This window comes from Trachurus japonicus, chromosome 22 (genome assembly GCF_045865225.1).
Source record: "Trachurus japonicus isolate A0001 chromosome 22, Traja_1.0".
Taxonomy (NCBI): domain Eukaryota; kingdom Metazoa; phylum Chordata; class Actinopteri; order Carangiformes; family Carangidae; genus Trachurus; species Trachurus japonicus.
Window position 1 is genome coordinate 13,593,994 of NC_140928.1, and position 16,007 is coordinate 13,610,000.

At 40.4% G+C, this 16,007-nt stretch overlaps 2 protein-coding genes across 2 annotated transcripts; one reads left to right on the forward strand and one right to left on the reverse strand.

The window, feature by feature from the left end:
- The first annotated feature begins 4,011 nt into the window (after positions 1-4,011).
- On the forward strand, positions 4,012-8,797 carry ptafr (platelet-activating factor receptor). The gene is made up of 2 exons (XM_085767812.1): positions 4,012-4,095; positions 6,873-8,797. Exon 2 carries the CDS (start codon positions 6,879-6,881, stop codon positions 8,058-8,060), a length of 1,182 nt encoding a protein of 393 aa, XP_085623938.1. The 5' UTR covers positions 4,012-4,095; positions 6,873-6,878; the 3' UTR covers positions 8,061-8,797.
- A 307-nt stretch (positions 8,798-9,104) lies between these two features.
- On the reverse strand, positions 9,105-11,215 carry LOC146963680 (uncharacterized; the record flags this gene model as incomplete). The annotated part of the gene is made up of 4 exons (XM_085768018.1): positions 9,105-9,413; positions 9,541-9,568; positions 9,648-9,779; positions 10,894-11,215. Coding segments are annotated over 4 exons (609 nt in total), but the record flags the coding sequence as incomplete, so codon positions are not given.
- Positions 11,216-16,007: the final 4,792 nt, after the last annotated feature.

Below are 16,007 nucleotides of genomic sequence, written 5' to 3' on the forward strand. Positions count from 1 at the left end.
TTCTGTTTTGTCAATCTCAACTGCTCCAAATCATGACGCTTTTTTTCCAAGATAAATCCCAAACAGAGGAGCTCTCCTACTGAGTTCTGATGTTTGAGGTTTCATTTTTTAAAAAGGGAAATATACAGCGCATCCCATGAGACAAGAAGAGCGCCAGATCCTTTGATAGATATGAAAAAGTTCCTGTCTTATTGTCATGTCCTATATTATCTCAAAGTACAGATGCCTCGGCCTGCCTCGCTCAGCCTCACATGGCCCTCTATCTCTCACTGCAGGGGGACATTCCTCAAACCTCGGCCTCTGGCATGCAGTAAATCTGCCTGACCTACACTCTCCGGCCTGCCAAGAGCCCTCTGCCAGGCAAGATGTGCAGTTAAACACTACTTATTCATCAATTCTCAACCTCACACTTTCTTGCTGTTCTCCTGAAATTGCCCTAAGGGTACGACAACAGCCTACCTGCACTGTAAAATATCCAGGTGACATTGCGTGTCAGCCACAGGCAAGCTGTCATGGATGAAAGTCAGGTGATGGAGCAACTGTGGAAAGGTGTTAATGGGACAAGAGTAGCTCCACACAGGCAGCTCCCTCCCTTCCTGCCTCTCTGAGGAATGCAGGACTCAGACTTCTGACTATATAGCTGCAGCTCTTACAGGGTGATATGCTATCCCATAAAAAAAAAAATGCTGTATAGGTCCTGGCAGCTTTCCCTCTCTGTGTCTCAGCACACCTGGGCTCAAAGTACTACCACTCCTTGAGAGGAAGAATTCTTGGACTGCCCTGTGCTGCAGTGCAGAACATCAGGGATCACCTGCATGGATCTGTATCTGAGAGGCCACGCAGACAAATCTGTGTGAGACGAGGAATCAAATAGCATGCAGGCGTGAGCCAGAGCCAGGTGTAAAGCCTATGGACAAATTTAGGAGGCATGCCACAACAGCCAGTGCAACATGGGAAGTTTATATTTGAATCCAGTTTATTTGCACTCAACATCAACAAAGAACAAATGTTTTCCTTTTGATTGATTTGGTCGAAGTGAGATCATGAGTTTTTAAAATGTAAAACCAGCTGCGTTAGCTGAGTCCAAGAAAACTATTCAAGAATCATTGAGTTTCTCTGATTTATATTTCTATAATAGATTTCAGCTCACTGTTTGTTTGTCATTTGTCACCAGCTTTTGGTTCATCGTTTAGTTACTGTAAATGTTACGACAATATACTGTTCTTGCTTAAAAGAAGAAACTATGTCTGTTGATAAGTTAGATAAGGAGCTCAAGAGATTTTCATCACGTTAAGCATTGATTTTATATATATATTAAAAATAAGGAATGAATCAGTAACTATTTGCTTTAGGCGCAGGGGCGGGTCTTCCATGGTGGGACCCACCCCCACTGAAATCTGATTGGTCACCCTGTGTGCCCTCCAATGGTCATTGACTTGTGGTAATGTCAATCCCTGTGAAAAGCTCTTTTAATCACTATGTTCACTGTACAGAGCTATAAGCACTAACTTCTGTCTAGTACATAAAGAAAATGGTGTAATATTGTTGTTTTTCTCAATTTCACCATTTGAGTAATGCTTGTTCTGGTTATTCTGTATACATTGACTATTACACTAAACACTGAGATGTTTATTGTACAGAGCTGAGCCTTAAAGCAGAAGTAAGCGGAATGTTTGTGTTAATATAAGTCTTAAATAGTTATATCTTCCGACAGCAATCACTTGAGTGTTTGGTCTGAAACACGGGTCTGTCAGTCACTCTGCTCTACTGTAAGCCGAGGAGAAAACTTTCCTTGTATCCTACAATCTTTATCCAATGAGGAGAGAGAACGGCATAAAGGGGCAGTCCTCTCTGTGTGTGCAGCCAAGGGATGCGCGTGAATGTGGTGACGTAGGGACGAGGGCGGGGACTGCTAACTCCATCGGCTGACAGAAAGTTAGCCAAAACGACCGGATCGCTCACTTCTGCTTTAACTACTTGGTAAGAGTATAAGATATTGCTGTTCATTGTGAGAATGCTTATGCTGCTTATTCTGCTTTTTATTTATAGAATAGAGTTGATTATTGAATAATTATAATCTTAATGTTGACACTGACAGCAGAAAATGAAAAGGTCATAGGCATCTTCCTTACAAAGTGAAAGATTCAATGTGGCCAATAAAAACAAGATGACATACTGTTAACAATGTGTAACTGTACAATATAAATATTGAAGAGAGCGATCAATGGCAGCCTTCATTTTTGTAACTTTTTGGCGGCCCCCCCAGATTCACTGTTATTACCCCCTGTGGCCCCCACCAGAAAATACTCTGGAACCGCCCCTGTTTGAGCGTTCATCAATTCAAATCACATGGCTTTTATGAACTAAAGCTTATAGGTTTAAGATGTATCTGAATGAACTTGAAGTATTTAATGTATTTACATAAGTTAATGATAAAAGATTAGCTGTCGTCTAATGTCTCAGAGTACAATACATTCAAAAGCAGTTATTCCTGTCCAATGCCTAATACTTTGAACCAAACCACATCTCACATAAGCTACTCTCCATTTCATGACCAAAACAAATCTCAGCGACTTGCTCTGGAATCTGTTGAATCCACACCCAAACCACGAGCCCAGCAACGAGATGTATGTGAAAAGATTTTTACAGTGAGGCCTGTATACCGAGCAATGGCACAGCACGTCTGGCAGTCATGCAGGGCACAACCACCAAAAAGCTCTGTTCTCCTGTTCCACTGCCAAGCCATAATAACAGCAATAAGGTTGGGGAGGCTCGTTAACCTTAATCTAGGAATTACACTGTGGCACCAGGGAGAGGACGACAGGGTTGGTGCTGCTTTGAACTACACGCACACATACACACACACACACACACACACACACACACACATGGTGGTTCATGTAGTTCACACAATGCTGTGTAGAGCTTTACCTGCACTAAAATCACTCCGCCACAGTTTGAAGGAGGGGAAGCCTTTCTTTACTATTCTTTTATTGACCTCTTCTTCCCCCATGTGGTTAAAATCCATTACTGCACATTTGCACCAGCTGACCATGAACCTCAATAAAACCCAGTTTGACCTTATGTGGCAATCATGTGCATGTAAGCGTTTGAGTATTAATGTGTTTTGTCATACAGTTTTATGTGGTGTACCAACACAAGGTGAACAACACAGTGAGTGTACCTGTAAAAGAAATTAGCTATTGCCTCTTTAAATGCACATCGCTTATCGGCTGTTGAAGGAATCACGCATACTAATGAAGACAAATGAAACATCAATCAAATCTGCATTTATACAAGGCCATTAATTGTCATCATTCACGCAATTTGTCTCAGTCATGAATCACTTTGATATTAGAAACTTGTTCAGACATCAGACGTCTGACAGCCTGTAAATTAATTACAGATGTTAATGAAATGTATAATATAGGAGTAAAAAAAAAACAAAAGAAAAGAAAAACAAAAAACAAAACTCAAGCATCTGTTCAGAAAGTTGACTGCTTTCAGCATGGGATAAGGTGCAGTTGGTGGTGTGATAACATAAAAGGGAATAAAAGGTTTTTAATACCTTTTGATTAAAAAAAAATTACCGGTAAAATGAAATAAAATGTAGATCTATAAATCATGACATATTATATTTCCAATGACTGAACTGAAGTCATATTCTCAAGGAGAGTAAGGAACTGTATGAAAACATGTTTGCCTCAACCCTCAGAGATAACTCGTGGTTTGATTATCTACATGTGGTTTTCCAGAACAATAAAACATATTTCATTGAAAAGTGGAATGAAAACCGACCACAAAACCCCACGATTGCTACAAAGTGGGCAACTCTTTCCATTTTGACAGGCAGGATGTAACACGCCAAAGCATGAATGTGACTCGGCCTACAGTACCAGTTGCACCATGTGGGGTTTTCCCAAGAGGCTTGAAGAAGTTCACACCTCCTTCTTCGTCTTGACTTATTGCAGTAACACTCCCACTGCTCATGACACGCCCCGTCTAACAGATGAGACACACTTTATACGAGCCTCAAACCTAAGGAGGCGTTCATAGTGTTCACATCCCGACAGATTTTAGAGATAAAGAAGTCTGGTAAGTCAACAGCTTTTAATTTTCGCTTTTAGTTAAAAAAAAAAAAAAAAGGCAGTAAATGCAGATCAAATAAAGCCTGATTTAAAGTAGGAATCTGATGTTTGATGACTAATAAATAAAATAACTAATAAATGATGCCAATTGAGATTGAGTATCTTGACATTTAATGAGCTGCGACCCAATCATAGCAATTAAGTCATCAATTAACAGATGCAGTTCTGAGAGAAGCTACCTTTAAGAGAAAAGCATTACATTTAATACACTTATTTAATATTCAGTGCTTTTGCTTTTGATCCCTTGTGATTGCTCTATGAATGTTATAGTTGTTGGGGGATTAGTCAATGTGTGATTTAATTAAAGGTAGTTTAAAAAAAAAAGTCATAATTATGACATCAGAAATTTACCATATCCTTACAGTTAATGCTTTCTAACTGCTTTTGTTTTTCTTTGTTGTAAAAAGAAGTTATGAATTGATGTCTTAATGACAGAAATAATTATAAAATATCATGGTTAGGAAATTACCGTACTACCATATCATTAACAGCCATTGTAAATAATTGATTAACAATTAATAAATCAATAGATCAGCCCTAAAAAAAGGCATTAAAATAATGGATGAACTGGGTTCATAGGGTATTCTACCCTGGATGGTGTCCAATAACAAGCATCACCAGGTCTTTTTTTCATAGACTTCCTTTGGAGTTAGTGGCTGCTTGTCATATTCACTGTACGCCCTTTTGAGATCCAGTTGATTCTGCAGGAAGGAAGATTGCTGATCCCTGCTTCCATTTTTGGTGTTGCTTCCCTTCTTCTGTTTCAGAATTACATTTTGTTTACTTGTGTCGGAATGCATGAAGGATAATCCATATTATGGTTTTAGAAATTAGTCTAGAACTATTTGTTTGATTATGTGATAATATTATTGTTGAAATCAGTCATTTGTAGACATTTCTGTCTACATCTTTGTATAAGAGGATTTCTCTGAATTTTCTCTGGAAATTCTCTGCCTTATTCTCAGTGGGAGCGTGCAAAAACAGAAGGCGAGTTTTACTGTAAATGGACATGTGGTGAGCTGGAGAGACAAAGATTTACTCCACATCAGTTGGTGTGTGCACATAGTGATAAGAGCCAAAGTCCAAGATAAATGATACTAAGCTGTTCCCCCTCTTTTCCCTTTTGGGTTAAAGTTGTTTGGGCAACTATGGTAAACAGGATGAGATCGGTTCACCCAATACACACACATAGCCTGGGTTTGGTATAAAAAGGCATGTCATTCTTTGTAATGTGGGAAGATATCTCGACCCTACGCTGGTCACGGAGCTGTGCTGAAATAAAGAGATCCGCATCGGACACTTGTGTCTCGACCATCTGATTCCTCTTTTGTTTCACCTCTTTCTGCCACAACACCAAAGCCTTAAGAAGTTTGTTAACAACACAGTTTAGTCCAAGGATCAAGTGGAAGCTGAACTTTTGCTCAGATCTGTGACTTTCTGTTTTAATTCTCAGACAGTTTTCACTTTGAGATCAGACTTATATGAAGTGATATTATAAAAATACTTCAGTCAAAGTATCAGTGGAGTGATTGCAACAACTCTTTCAGTACCGGCCATCTGACTATGATGGGTCATGTCAGCTCTATAAATCTTTATGAGCTTTCCGGCAAACCTTAATGGTCACACTCTCCACCTTAACATGAGTGACTGATTACTCAGATATGGTGTGTTGTCTTCCGGGAAGAAATGACATGCATCCAATTAAAATAAAAAAAATTAAAAAGTGGGTCACTGAATAAAAGCAGCTATTTCTAAACAAAAATTTTAATGTCCATTATTACATTCTTTATGGGGGACTTTTGGGAATCACTTTGAAGTATTTTTCTCAATTGTTTTGACATATTTGTCAAATAGTTGGAAGACACTGTGTGCAAATGTAGCCATATCTAAATTAAATGTAGTATAAGAATGTATTCTACTTAGTCTTGGTTCCTAAATAAGATAATGTCACTTTTCTGAACTGGCCTCTCACACCTAATATGTAGCTGTTATGAGCTGTGAGAGAGAAAGAGGTGGGCACAGGGAGAGGCAGCATGTGTGCGTGAGTGCATGCGTGTGTGTGGGTGGGTGTGTTGAAATGTTGTGATAAGGAGACTGTACATGTTCATTATTAGTTATGTATATTTGAGAAATGACATAGAAATTCAATGATAATATAACAACAACAATAATAGTTATCTTTATTCATAAATTACTTCTCTCAACAAAGTTACTTTCTGCTGTAGAAGTATGATTAAACTAAGTAAAAGAATAATTCATCATAAAAGAGTAGGAAGCATAAAACATCTCAAACCAGCTTTAAGTAAAATGTTCTGACAGAAAAAAAACAATAATCAGGTTAAAAAAAACAACAACAACTACAAATCAGACACCAAAGGTTAATGAAAAGAAATATGTGAGAGCTCATTTGAAATTCGAAAGTAGTGACTCAAGTAGTGACAAAGGGACATGTAGGCAGTCATGTGGGTGTGTGGACAGGCTTATTAACTTTCTGTTTACAAGTTAAAGGTTTTGAGTGCGAGAAGAAACTAAATGTAGGAAACGTCATGGTGATTCACCACACCAGACCAACAACTAATAATACACCTCTCCTAACCACCTGAAGCTTTCAGATAGAACATACACTTGACACATACTGTGCATTTTTATTTATACGGCATCCTGTGCATCTTTAAATTATGTCATGTGTTATGTTAAACTGATGTTGTATTCTGTCTCCCACAGACAGAAATGTTGGCATCCACCACAGAACAAGCGAGCATGACGGAAACCCCGGGTGTGGGCTCAAACAGCAGTAATGTCTCAACCTTTCTGGACTCTGAGTTTCGTTACGTCCTCTTCCCCGTCGCCTATGGCATCATCTTCATCCTGGGCCTCTTTGCAAACCTCTATGTCCTCTTTGTCCTGCGCTGCCTCCGCACGGCCAAGGCCATGGGTGAAATCCGCATCTACATGGCCAACTTGACCATTGCTGATCTCCTTTTCGTGTGCGCCCTTCCCTTCTGGATTGGATATTACAGTCGTCACGGGAACTGGGTGTACACAGACTTCATGTGCCGGCTGACGGGGTCGCTGTTCTTCATCAACACCTACTGCTCCATCCTCTTCCTTGGCGCCATCAGTGTCAACCGGTACTGGGCGGTCACTCGGCCTCTGGATGCGGCCTCCTCAGACCACAGGCGCAGAGGGATCGTTGTTTGTGTTCTCATCTGGATGTTTACCGTAGCGATGGCTATTCCAACTCTGGCAAGTCCAGGGACCAACACTGATGAGAACAATATCATTCGCTGTTTCGAGGGGTACCAGAATGAAACCGAGAGTCAGAAGAAACAAGTAGCCGCCACTCATTTTGCAATAATTGGAATGTTTTTTATTGTCTTTTTTCTGGTTGTTGTGTGCAATTTCCTAATTGCTCGAGCCTTAATTTATCAAAATCCTCCTCAGCCAGAATTCAAGTCTGCAACCACTGCGTCCAGAAAGTCCAAAAAGTCCTTATCCTTTTCAGGTAAAAAACCCAAAGGGGTGAAACGGAGGGCTCTCCAGATGTTGTTGGCAGTGGTAGGAGTGTTCGCTCTGTGTTTCCTGCCCCACCATATCATCCAAGGCATGTGGACACTGGCAGTGTTGCAGATCGAACAGGGCTGGGGCCACGTGGACTGGGACCAGAGCACGCTTCAGTTGCTCAACGACGCACATCAGATCACCTTGTTTCTCATGGGCCTCAACTGCATTTTGGATCCCGTGGTTTATTTTTTCGCCACAAGGAAGTTTAGAAAGTTCATTATGGATCACATTAAAAAGTTAGGAAAGGGAGACGGGTGCTCACACACAGTCACCTCTCAGGTCTCTCTGGACAGCAGGAATCAGAGCCAGAGACTTCAGAGTTTAAATGGACAACCTGAAATGGAGTGATTAAAACATAAAAATGTACATATCTGTTACTTGTTACCTCTTGAACTAAGGTTTTATGTAATGTAATGTGTCCACACTTTAGGGTCTCTATACGGAAGTTTGATGTGGCCTCTGGCAGATTTTCTTGAAGGTCTGCACACTGTAGGAGTTGAAGTCCAAATTGCACCAGGCCTAATGCACTTCCTGCGGGAAGTGAAAAGCAGAAGTTTTGCAAGCAGATGTAGACGACTCTGTGAGGGTAACTTATCTTTCTGTGAAATCAAGTGACGAGACCTTCGCCGCATTATTCAAACTCTCGCACAGATGTTGCTATGCATGGAGCAGGGCACCAAAAACAGAAGAGAGGGTGCGTCAACAGCAGTAAACATGTACTCTGTGGCAAACAACCGTGGTGTTCAGGGAGTAGCTCCTCACACTTCAGCCGAGTAGGCGTCCCCACTGTGGCTGACATAATGTCAGTAAAATTCAATGACAATGAGATAGCTGTTTCCCATTAGAGAAGTCCATGTTTATTTATTTATTTGTTCATTTTTTAATTTTACCTAGACAAGTGTTGTTGTTGTTGCGAAACAGTGAAAAGAGACGTATTACTGCATGATTAGTCCAGGTTTAATCATTTAAAAAAGACTGACTGTGAAAAAGAAACCTGTATATATCTGCCATATAGTAGGCTACATGTTGTTCATTTATCATTCAGCTTTGGTTGTTTTGTATTCAAATGAGTGCGGTATGACTTATTGATCTTTCAAAACATAGATTTCTTACATCATATTATATAATCTTGTAAGTCAAACTTTACCTTTGGATTTTACTTGCTGTATTTTGATGATTTAAGTAAATTGACATATCAACAAACACAGACATGTATTCATTTTTGTGGACACAATAAAAGAGTGCATGTGAGTTCAGACATAGAAAATGGTGGCAAGTTACAGGTTTTATTAGCACGAATAAACTAATGAGGAAGATCACTGATGGGTGGGAATATTTTCCACATACTACAATTTATCTTCATTTTACCATATTCAGATTGTGTTAATGAATAATGTTAAGTTTCTGTAGATTAAATCAAACAAAGCACACACCTGCAGAAGCATATAATAAACCTTGCCTGCCAGATGAAATGTACTCTAACACATATATTAACTAAGTGTAATCTGCTGCTGAACAAAATGTTCTGTTATTCTTCCTCTTTTTATTGCACATCTCCACCTTCCCACTGGTGTTCATGACAGACTTGAATAGATATTATCTGCCATCATATTGGTGGGGTCAAGATTAGTGTAGGCCTGGCTGGTGCTTGTGTAATTCATGTACACATCTCCATCGCTTCCAGTCTGTGGTAAATCGCCCCTGGTGAAAAATGCAATCAGTTACTACGTACATCCTTAAGTTGTGACTCAGCTCTGACTCGTCCTACTATATGTGAACAAAATGCAGACAATTATTGTCAGTGTGTACGTCTACTGGTGGGACTTACTTTGGTACTTTTCCAGGTTCAGGAAAACCTTAAAGAAAACCAAGAAATAAAAATGACTCACGGAACATTTGCCGTAAATGTGACCCAACAGTAAAACACTTCCTTACCATTAAGAGCAGCGTTAGTGGTGGTCATTGTGCCACCGTATTTTTGCCAGCCCCACCAAATCAGAACAGTGGTGGCCATGATCAAGGCCAGGACAGAGAGGACGATGGCAGCTATTGCTAAATTTTCACCCACTGTTCAGGAAATAGCAAACATTACAGGTGTCAGAATATGAATCAACATTGAGAGAATGTAATCAACCAAAATCTCAGCCATTGTTCACAGTTTGATATAAAATATGTTGGATGACAAAGTTTATGAATAAGGTGTTTCTAAATCTATGTCATAGTCCAGCCAAGGAAACTGATGAGTTTAATTTCTTTTTTGATTGTTTAAAGGGAATATAGGGAAAATAGTTCAACATTCAAAACGCTCTGGTGGACAAGTTGTGACCTGCACATTCACCACGCTATGAGATTATAACAGAACATTATGAGATGGAGTTGTTTTCAAGGCAAATACAGAGACTGCTTGCCGAAAAACTGCCCCCGATGTGTACGTGCATCAGCGGTTTTGCATGAATGTGCCTTCGAAAACCACTCTGTCTCATAACGTTCCATTATTATCTCATGGCGTGGTGAATGTGCAGGTCACAACTTGTCCACGAGAGCGTTTTGTATTTGTTGGATTGTGTATTTGATGAGTTTGATGAGGGAAACCAAGAAATCCCTTGAGCCTCCGTAGCGTAGCTCTGAGCAGCTCGTGGCTCTGCTCCGCCGTTCTAAAAATAGCTTGCACCGACAATTAAAGGTAACAAACCTACTGCTAAGACTATATGGGCCAATTTGCCAAAATGTTGAACTACAGTATCCCATTAAACAATAACCAATCAAAATCCCACAGTAACACACTAAACACTACATGGAGACCCTTTTCACAAATTGCTATTTACACATCCAGCAATTATTGAACATCAGAATTCATGAAATAGTGTTCCAAGGCCAATATTTGACTTTCTTTTAGCTTCCTCTTTTGGCTCTTTAGCTCTTAAATGTTCCACAGTGTTCACCAGCTGGTCTCTGGCTGTGTCTGTCTACTGTGAGTTTTTAAGTTTTAGCCAAGACAGCTCTATGATGGATGTAAAACAGTAGAGTTGTGGCATCATGATACACCTTTCATGTGTGAGTAGTCATCCAATACAATCTTTCTCATCTGTGTCTTGACAAATGATGGTTCAAATGTCAATTGTAAGTATTAAAATAAACTATATACTATATGCAGCAAATCAGAAAAGACCACATAGCCTACCTGTTGGCTGCATGCTGACAATATAGACCGTGAGGTTCTTGCTCAGTTCAATTGGTGAAGTGCCCCAGCTGGAGCAGCGGTACATCCCACTTTGATTTGGCTCAGTGAGGGTCAAGTTCGTCATGTTCCCAACAGTTTGCCAGGTTTGCATTTTCCAGTATTCCCAGTACCAAATGGCCGATGGTATGTTGACATGACAGTACAGTTTGACTGTTTGACCTGCTGCAACTGGGTAGTCTGGTGAGGCCACGGCCGTCAAAGACAGAGGGGCTGTTATGTGACAGACACAAGATGGAGGATGATGGAATGAGGAAGAAACAAGGAGGATATAAAACAGTTACAGATAGAGGATGTTGTTATTACACAGATTTGGGATGGCAATGTCTGTTTATTGGTCTGCTGATCTACCATTTTTGCCCTGAATGAAATGTAATTTTTTTTATATAGCACCATCAACAAATCAAAATTTCACAAATCAAAACTAATCACATTCCTATCAGCCTCATTTGTACTTCATGTTTAATGCCAATTAACAAATGTGAAAATGCTAACTATGTTTGCAAGCCAACACCAGTATACAACAGTGTTAATGCTCAGAGAGATGCCAGCAACATTTTGAACTGTTAGCCTTGTGTGTAATAGTCTAACTTGATGTGGTGCCTTGCACATTCTGTATTACCTGCTACTGGAGTTGTAGTGGCCCTGGTCGTTGTCGTGGTCGTGGTCCTGGTATAGGAAACAGTTGAAATCTGGGATGTAACTGCAAAAAAAGCAAACGCACAAATTAATAGGCTACTCTGGATTCTTTTTATATAACATTCAGGAATAAAAATGTCCTTACATCCACACACACAGAACAGCAGGAAAATGTCAAGCAGCATGTTGTGGACGAAAAAGAATATGCTACAGTCCCTTCGGGCCAACAGGAACACAAATAAATGCAGTGCAATAACCAAAGCACAGGTGAGAATGACGGAAGTATGAAATAAGAAAAAGGGAAGTTTAAAGTTCCTTTTTCCAGACATGTAACAAAGGAGGTGGACAGAAATAAACTTCATCCAGATTATTTTCCGACCCTACTGAGTGCTTTTTGAAAGCACTGTAATTAATAACTGACACATTTCTCAAATACAGGGCAAGTCGCAGGGTGTCAATCTCCTTCCCTCCTGTTTTTGGAAATTTTGGTATGACATTAAAACAATAGAGCATGGAAAACTATCAATGTAGAACGCCATCTAAACAAATGCACATAAAGGTAATGATAATTAAACTTAATCTCATCTGTGAGAGCCTTCAATTTGTAAAATTGAAGATCTGTCAATCAATGTATGACCTGCAGGAGAAAACAGCTAACCAGACTCCACAGAACTTTTAATGGTTTTTTAAATGTCAGAGCTGGGAGGCAAGTCTATCAGACACTCAACACACTTGGTTTCAAACATTTCATATCTCCGACAGTGGTCACCTTCAGGCTCAGGCAGTGATGACAGCCAAGATTTTTGGTTTTGGACGGCTTGACACCAGACCTCTCACCTGAGGCAATTAAGCACTCACTGGCTGCTAGAGTGGGTCAGGGGGAGCAAGTGCCTCTGCTAAAGGCACGGAAATGAAAAGACGTAGCTATAAGGCGTCACATGCAAATGAAACCAACACACAATGTTCACAGGTTCTGCAGAAAAGTTGTTTTTGTGTCACAATGGTAAATCTCTGTGGTCACATTTTGTAAGTTCCCAGCAATGTTTACAATACCTCATAAAAAAAAAAAAAAGTTTACATAATTGTTTGCCTGTTCTGAGTTGATTTATTTGTAGCTATTGTCTTTCTTTTCTCTTCTGTTTACTGCTGGTAGAAGAATGATGTTGTTGGGGTTTGGGTGACATGTGTCTGTGAGGTGTTAAGTGTGACCTCAGACAATGGAAAAGATGGAGGGTGGCCTTTTGTCCTGAGACTTCTAACGATGCGTTCACACCATAGACTGTAAAAAGAACACACCAAACGCGATGGACACGATGCCATCGCCCGAACGCGAGTATCGCGTGGCTTGACACATTTGTCACATTTTTCACCATCGCTTCATCGCGCTATGATGCAACCCACCTCCCGCTATTTTCTTTCTCTCGTCAACCATGGCTGAGAAATATTAATAAATATAAATAGGCTACATGTGAAATATTAACAAGGAGGAAGCTGTAGGTCCTCTGACCCTCTGCAGGCACTATCTTTTTTACTACCATCGCGGTAAAAGTAGCCTACGAGGTCGTGTCATAAAGCTCCGGGAAACGGCCATGGATGTATCAGGCTTGGGGAGTAACGACTACATGTAACGGCGTTACGTAATCAGGATACAAAAAAAAGGTACTGTAGTCCGTTACAAGTACAGAAAAAAAACCCGTAATCAGATTACCGGTACATAAAAACGGAGATTACTTGGCTGATTACTTCACATTTTTAAAATCAACCGTAGAAGCCACTCGCCTTCTCGTATTTCAGAGGAGAGGCACAGACAGAGAGCCACGCTGCCTCATTGCGTAACTCTGAGTGTGAGCGGCACGTAAGTTCACGTTGCTTTCGTGAATTGTAAACACACAGACGGCCCCTCGGTTTTAGCGTCCAGCAGTTTAGCGGCTAATTCAACTGCAGTGATGGATAACTGTACCGGAGAGACTAAAAAACTTCATGAGCTTCATTTGAGGAACAAACGGCAGCTTTTACCTGACGGGAGACCGACGCCTGAGCTACGGTAAGTTAGCTAACAGCTAGCAGGTTACAGACTTTCTCTCTCTCTCTCTCCCTCTCTTCTTTACACACACACACACACACACACACACACACACACACACACACACACACACACACACACACACACACACACACACACACACACACACACACACACACACACACACACACAGCCCAGGTTGTCTGTTGTAAACCTTGTAATAACAGCTTGTTGAGTACTATTGTTGCTTCGGTTTGAGTGTGGATTCATTGATAAAGGTTTTTTGTGTAGCTAATGTTAGCGGTGGTCCAATATCACGATCCTGTTATTGATGAGTTGGGTTTTAATAACAGCTGACCTGTGTACTGTAGGTGGATTGTGATGAGAAGGTGTTGCAATGCACACATTTATTTTAAGACTTATCTGTGCAAAGTGCAAACCACTGTGCAAAACCTGTCTACTTGGATTGATGCGTGATGGCTGCGTGACTTAATTTGCATATGTTTGGTATTAAAGTAATCCAAAAGTAACTAAAGTAATCCGTTACATTACTTAAAATTTGTGATACTCAGAGTAAGTTACTAATTACATTTTTGAACAGGTAGGCTAACTTGTAATTGTAACGGAATACATTTTTAAAGTAACCCTCCCAACCCTGTATATTATTGATCTGAGGAAAACACACACAGCCCCGGGTGTTTTTTTTTTTTTTTTTTACACAGCCACAGGTTCTTTGAAGGAGGGTCTGATGAGCGAGACTACAGCCACAGTAATCTTCTCCACCATGTTTTGAAATGTGTGTCTGCAGCTGTGTCGGTGACGTGGTTGAATATCAACACTGATTGGATGTCGCGGCACAGCGTCACGCGATGTCGCTTGAAAAGTTCAAATTTTTCAACTTCAAGCGATGGACGCGATGATGCGATGGACGCGTCATCGCTTCATCGCGTCGCTTGTATCGCCCGAAACGCGTCGCCCGACGCGCCATCGCGTGTCATCGCGTCATTTACATTGACTTTTAATGCAAAGTTGTGGCATTCATCGCGTCCATCGCGTTTGGGATGTGGGGGAGGTGAGCAAAGGTGTCCCTTTGTTCAACGCTCAGGTCACAAACTAAACATACAGGTTAAGTGAAGATTAGGCTCTAACTGACAACAACAACAACAACAACAACAACAACAACAACAACAACAACAACAACAAAGCTCAAGTATTTAAACTGATTTCAATCAATACATTGGCATGGTTGAAGTACTCTGCTTAGTCAAGGTGCAATGGTAAGCTAACTAGGCCCAGTTACGTTACCAAATCATGTGAGGGTGAGAAGTCCCGGTGCTGGCGGAGATTCCTGCGGTTGCAGGTTTTGCCGGTCCTGTTGTGGCAGTCAAGTCCAGTGATTATGTCCTTGTCCGATGGACTAACAGCCGTCCTGGCTGTGTAGTTTGAGTTCCGTTGAGGAGAGTCCTTGGTTGCTTGCTTTGTTTTGTGGCTCCGTAGCTCAACTGTAAATAATAACATGTTCTTAATTGATTTCGCCTGGTTAAATAAAGGTTAAATTAAAAAAAAAACTAGCAGACCTTGCGTCGTGCTAGCTGGTTCCTTTTCCGTTGGTACTGTAGGTGTTACAATTGGATATGTTCTGGGACGTTATGTACTTTGTTTTTATACTTCGATGACGTCATGTATGTTTTGAGATATCATGTATTCTAATTTAGTACTTGAACGCACATAACCTGATGTGTGTGAACATGAAGCCAGATAGTGTGACTCTAGCCTGATAAACAAGGACATAATGTAACTGCTGAGTTCTCAGTTAGGTCTGTTGCATTAGATACACGCCTGAACAACAACACACACATCATGTTGCTTATCACATTCTGAGAACATGCTGAGAACTTCCAGTTCTTCATCCAGTGGAGTCCCAACAATGTTATTATGTTGCAGTATTCATGCATTGGATGTAGCTAGCTTATGCAGGGTTGTAGGTGGGATTTGAACCCAAAACCTTCTTAACCTATCACAAAAAGTAAAAAAAAAAAAGTATTTAAAAAGAAACAAAAACACAGCTCTTATCTCCAACTTTTACATTTAATTAGCTCTGTTGTTGGCTGAACAGATAATAGCAACATTATGTTAGATTAGAGCTCCTAGTGTTACTGCAGCACCAATATTTTGCTTTCTGTTATCCACCACCACTTTTTTTATTATTATTTTTTTCACTTTTATAGCTATGTTTATAAATATAATTTATCTAAAAAAAGTAAAAGTCCAGTAGTGACTTGTAACCAAATGACCCATGGGAAAGCGGAAGCCTCGTGCGGTCCATATAAGAAATGCAGTCATTTCTTAATCAGTTCCTCTCACCACCCACATATACACACATTTACAGACTGGT

What these genes read in the sequence shown, in the direction of transcription:
- ptafr (XM_085767812.1), top strand. Translation starts at nt 6,879, where the DNA reads ATGTTGGCATCCACCACAGAACAAGCGAGCATGACGGAAACCCCGGGT.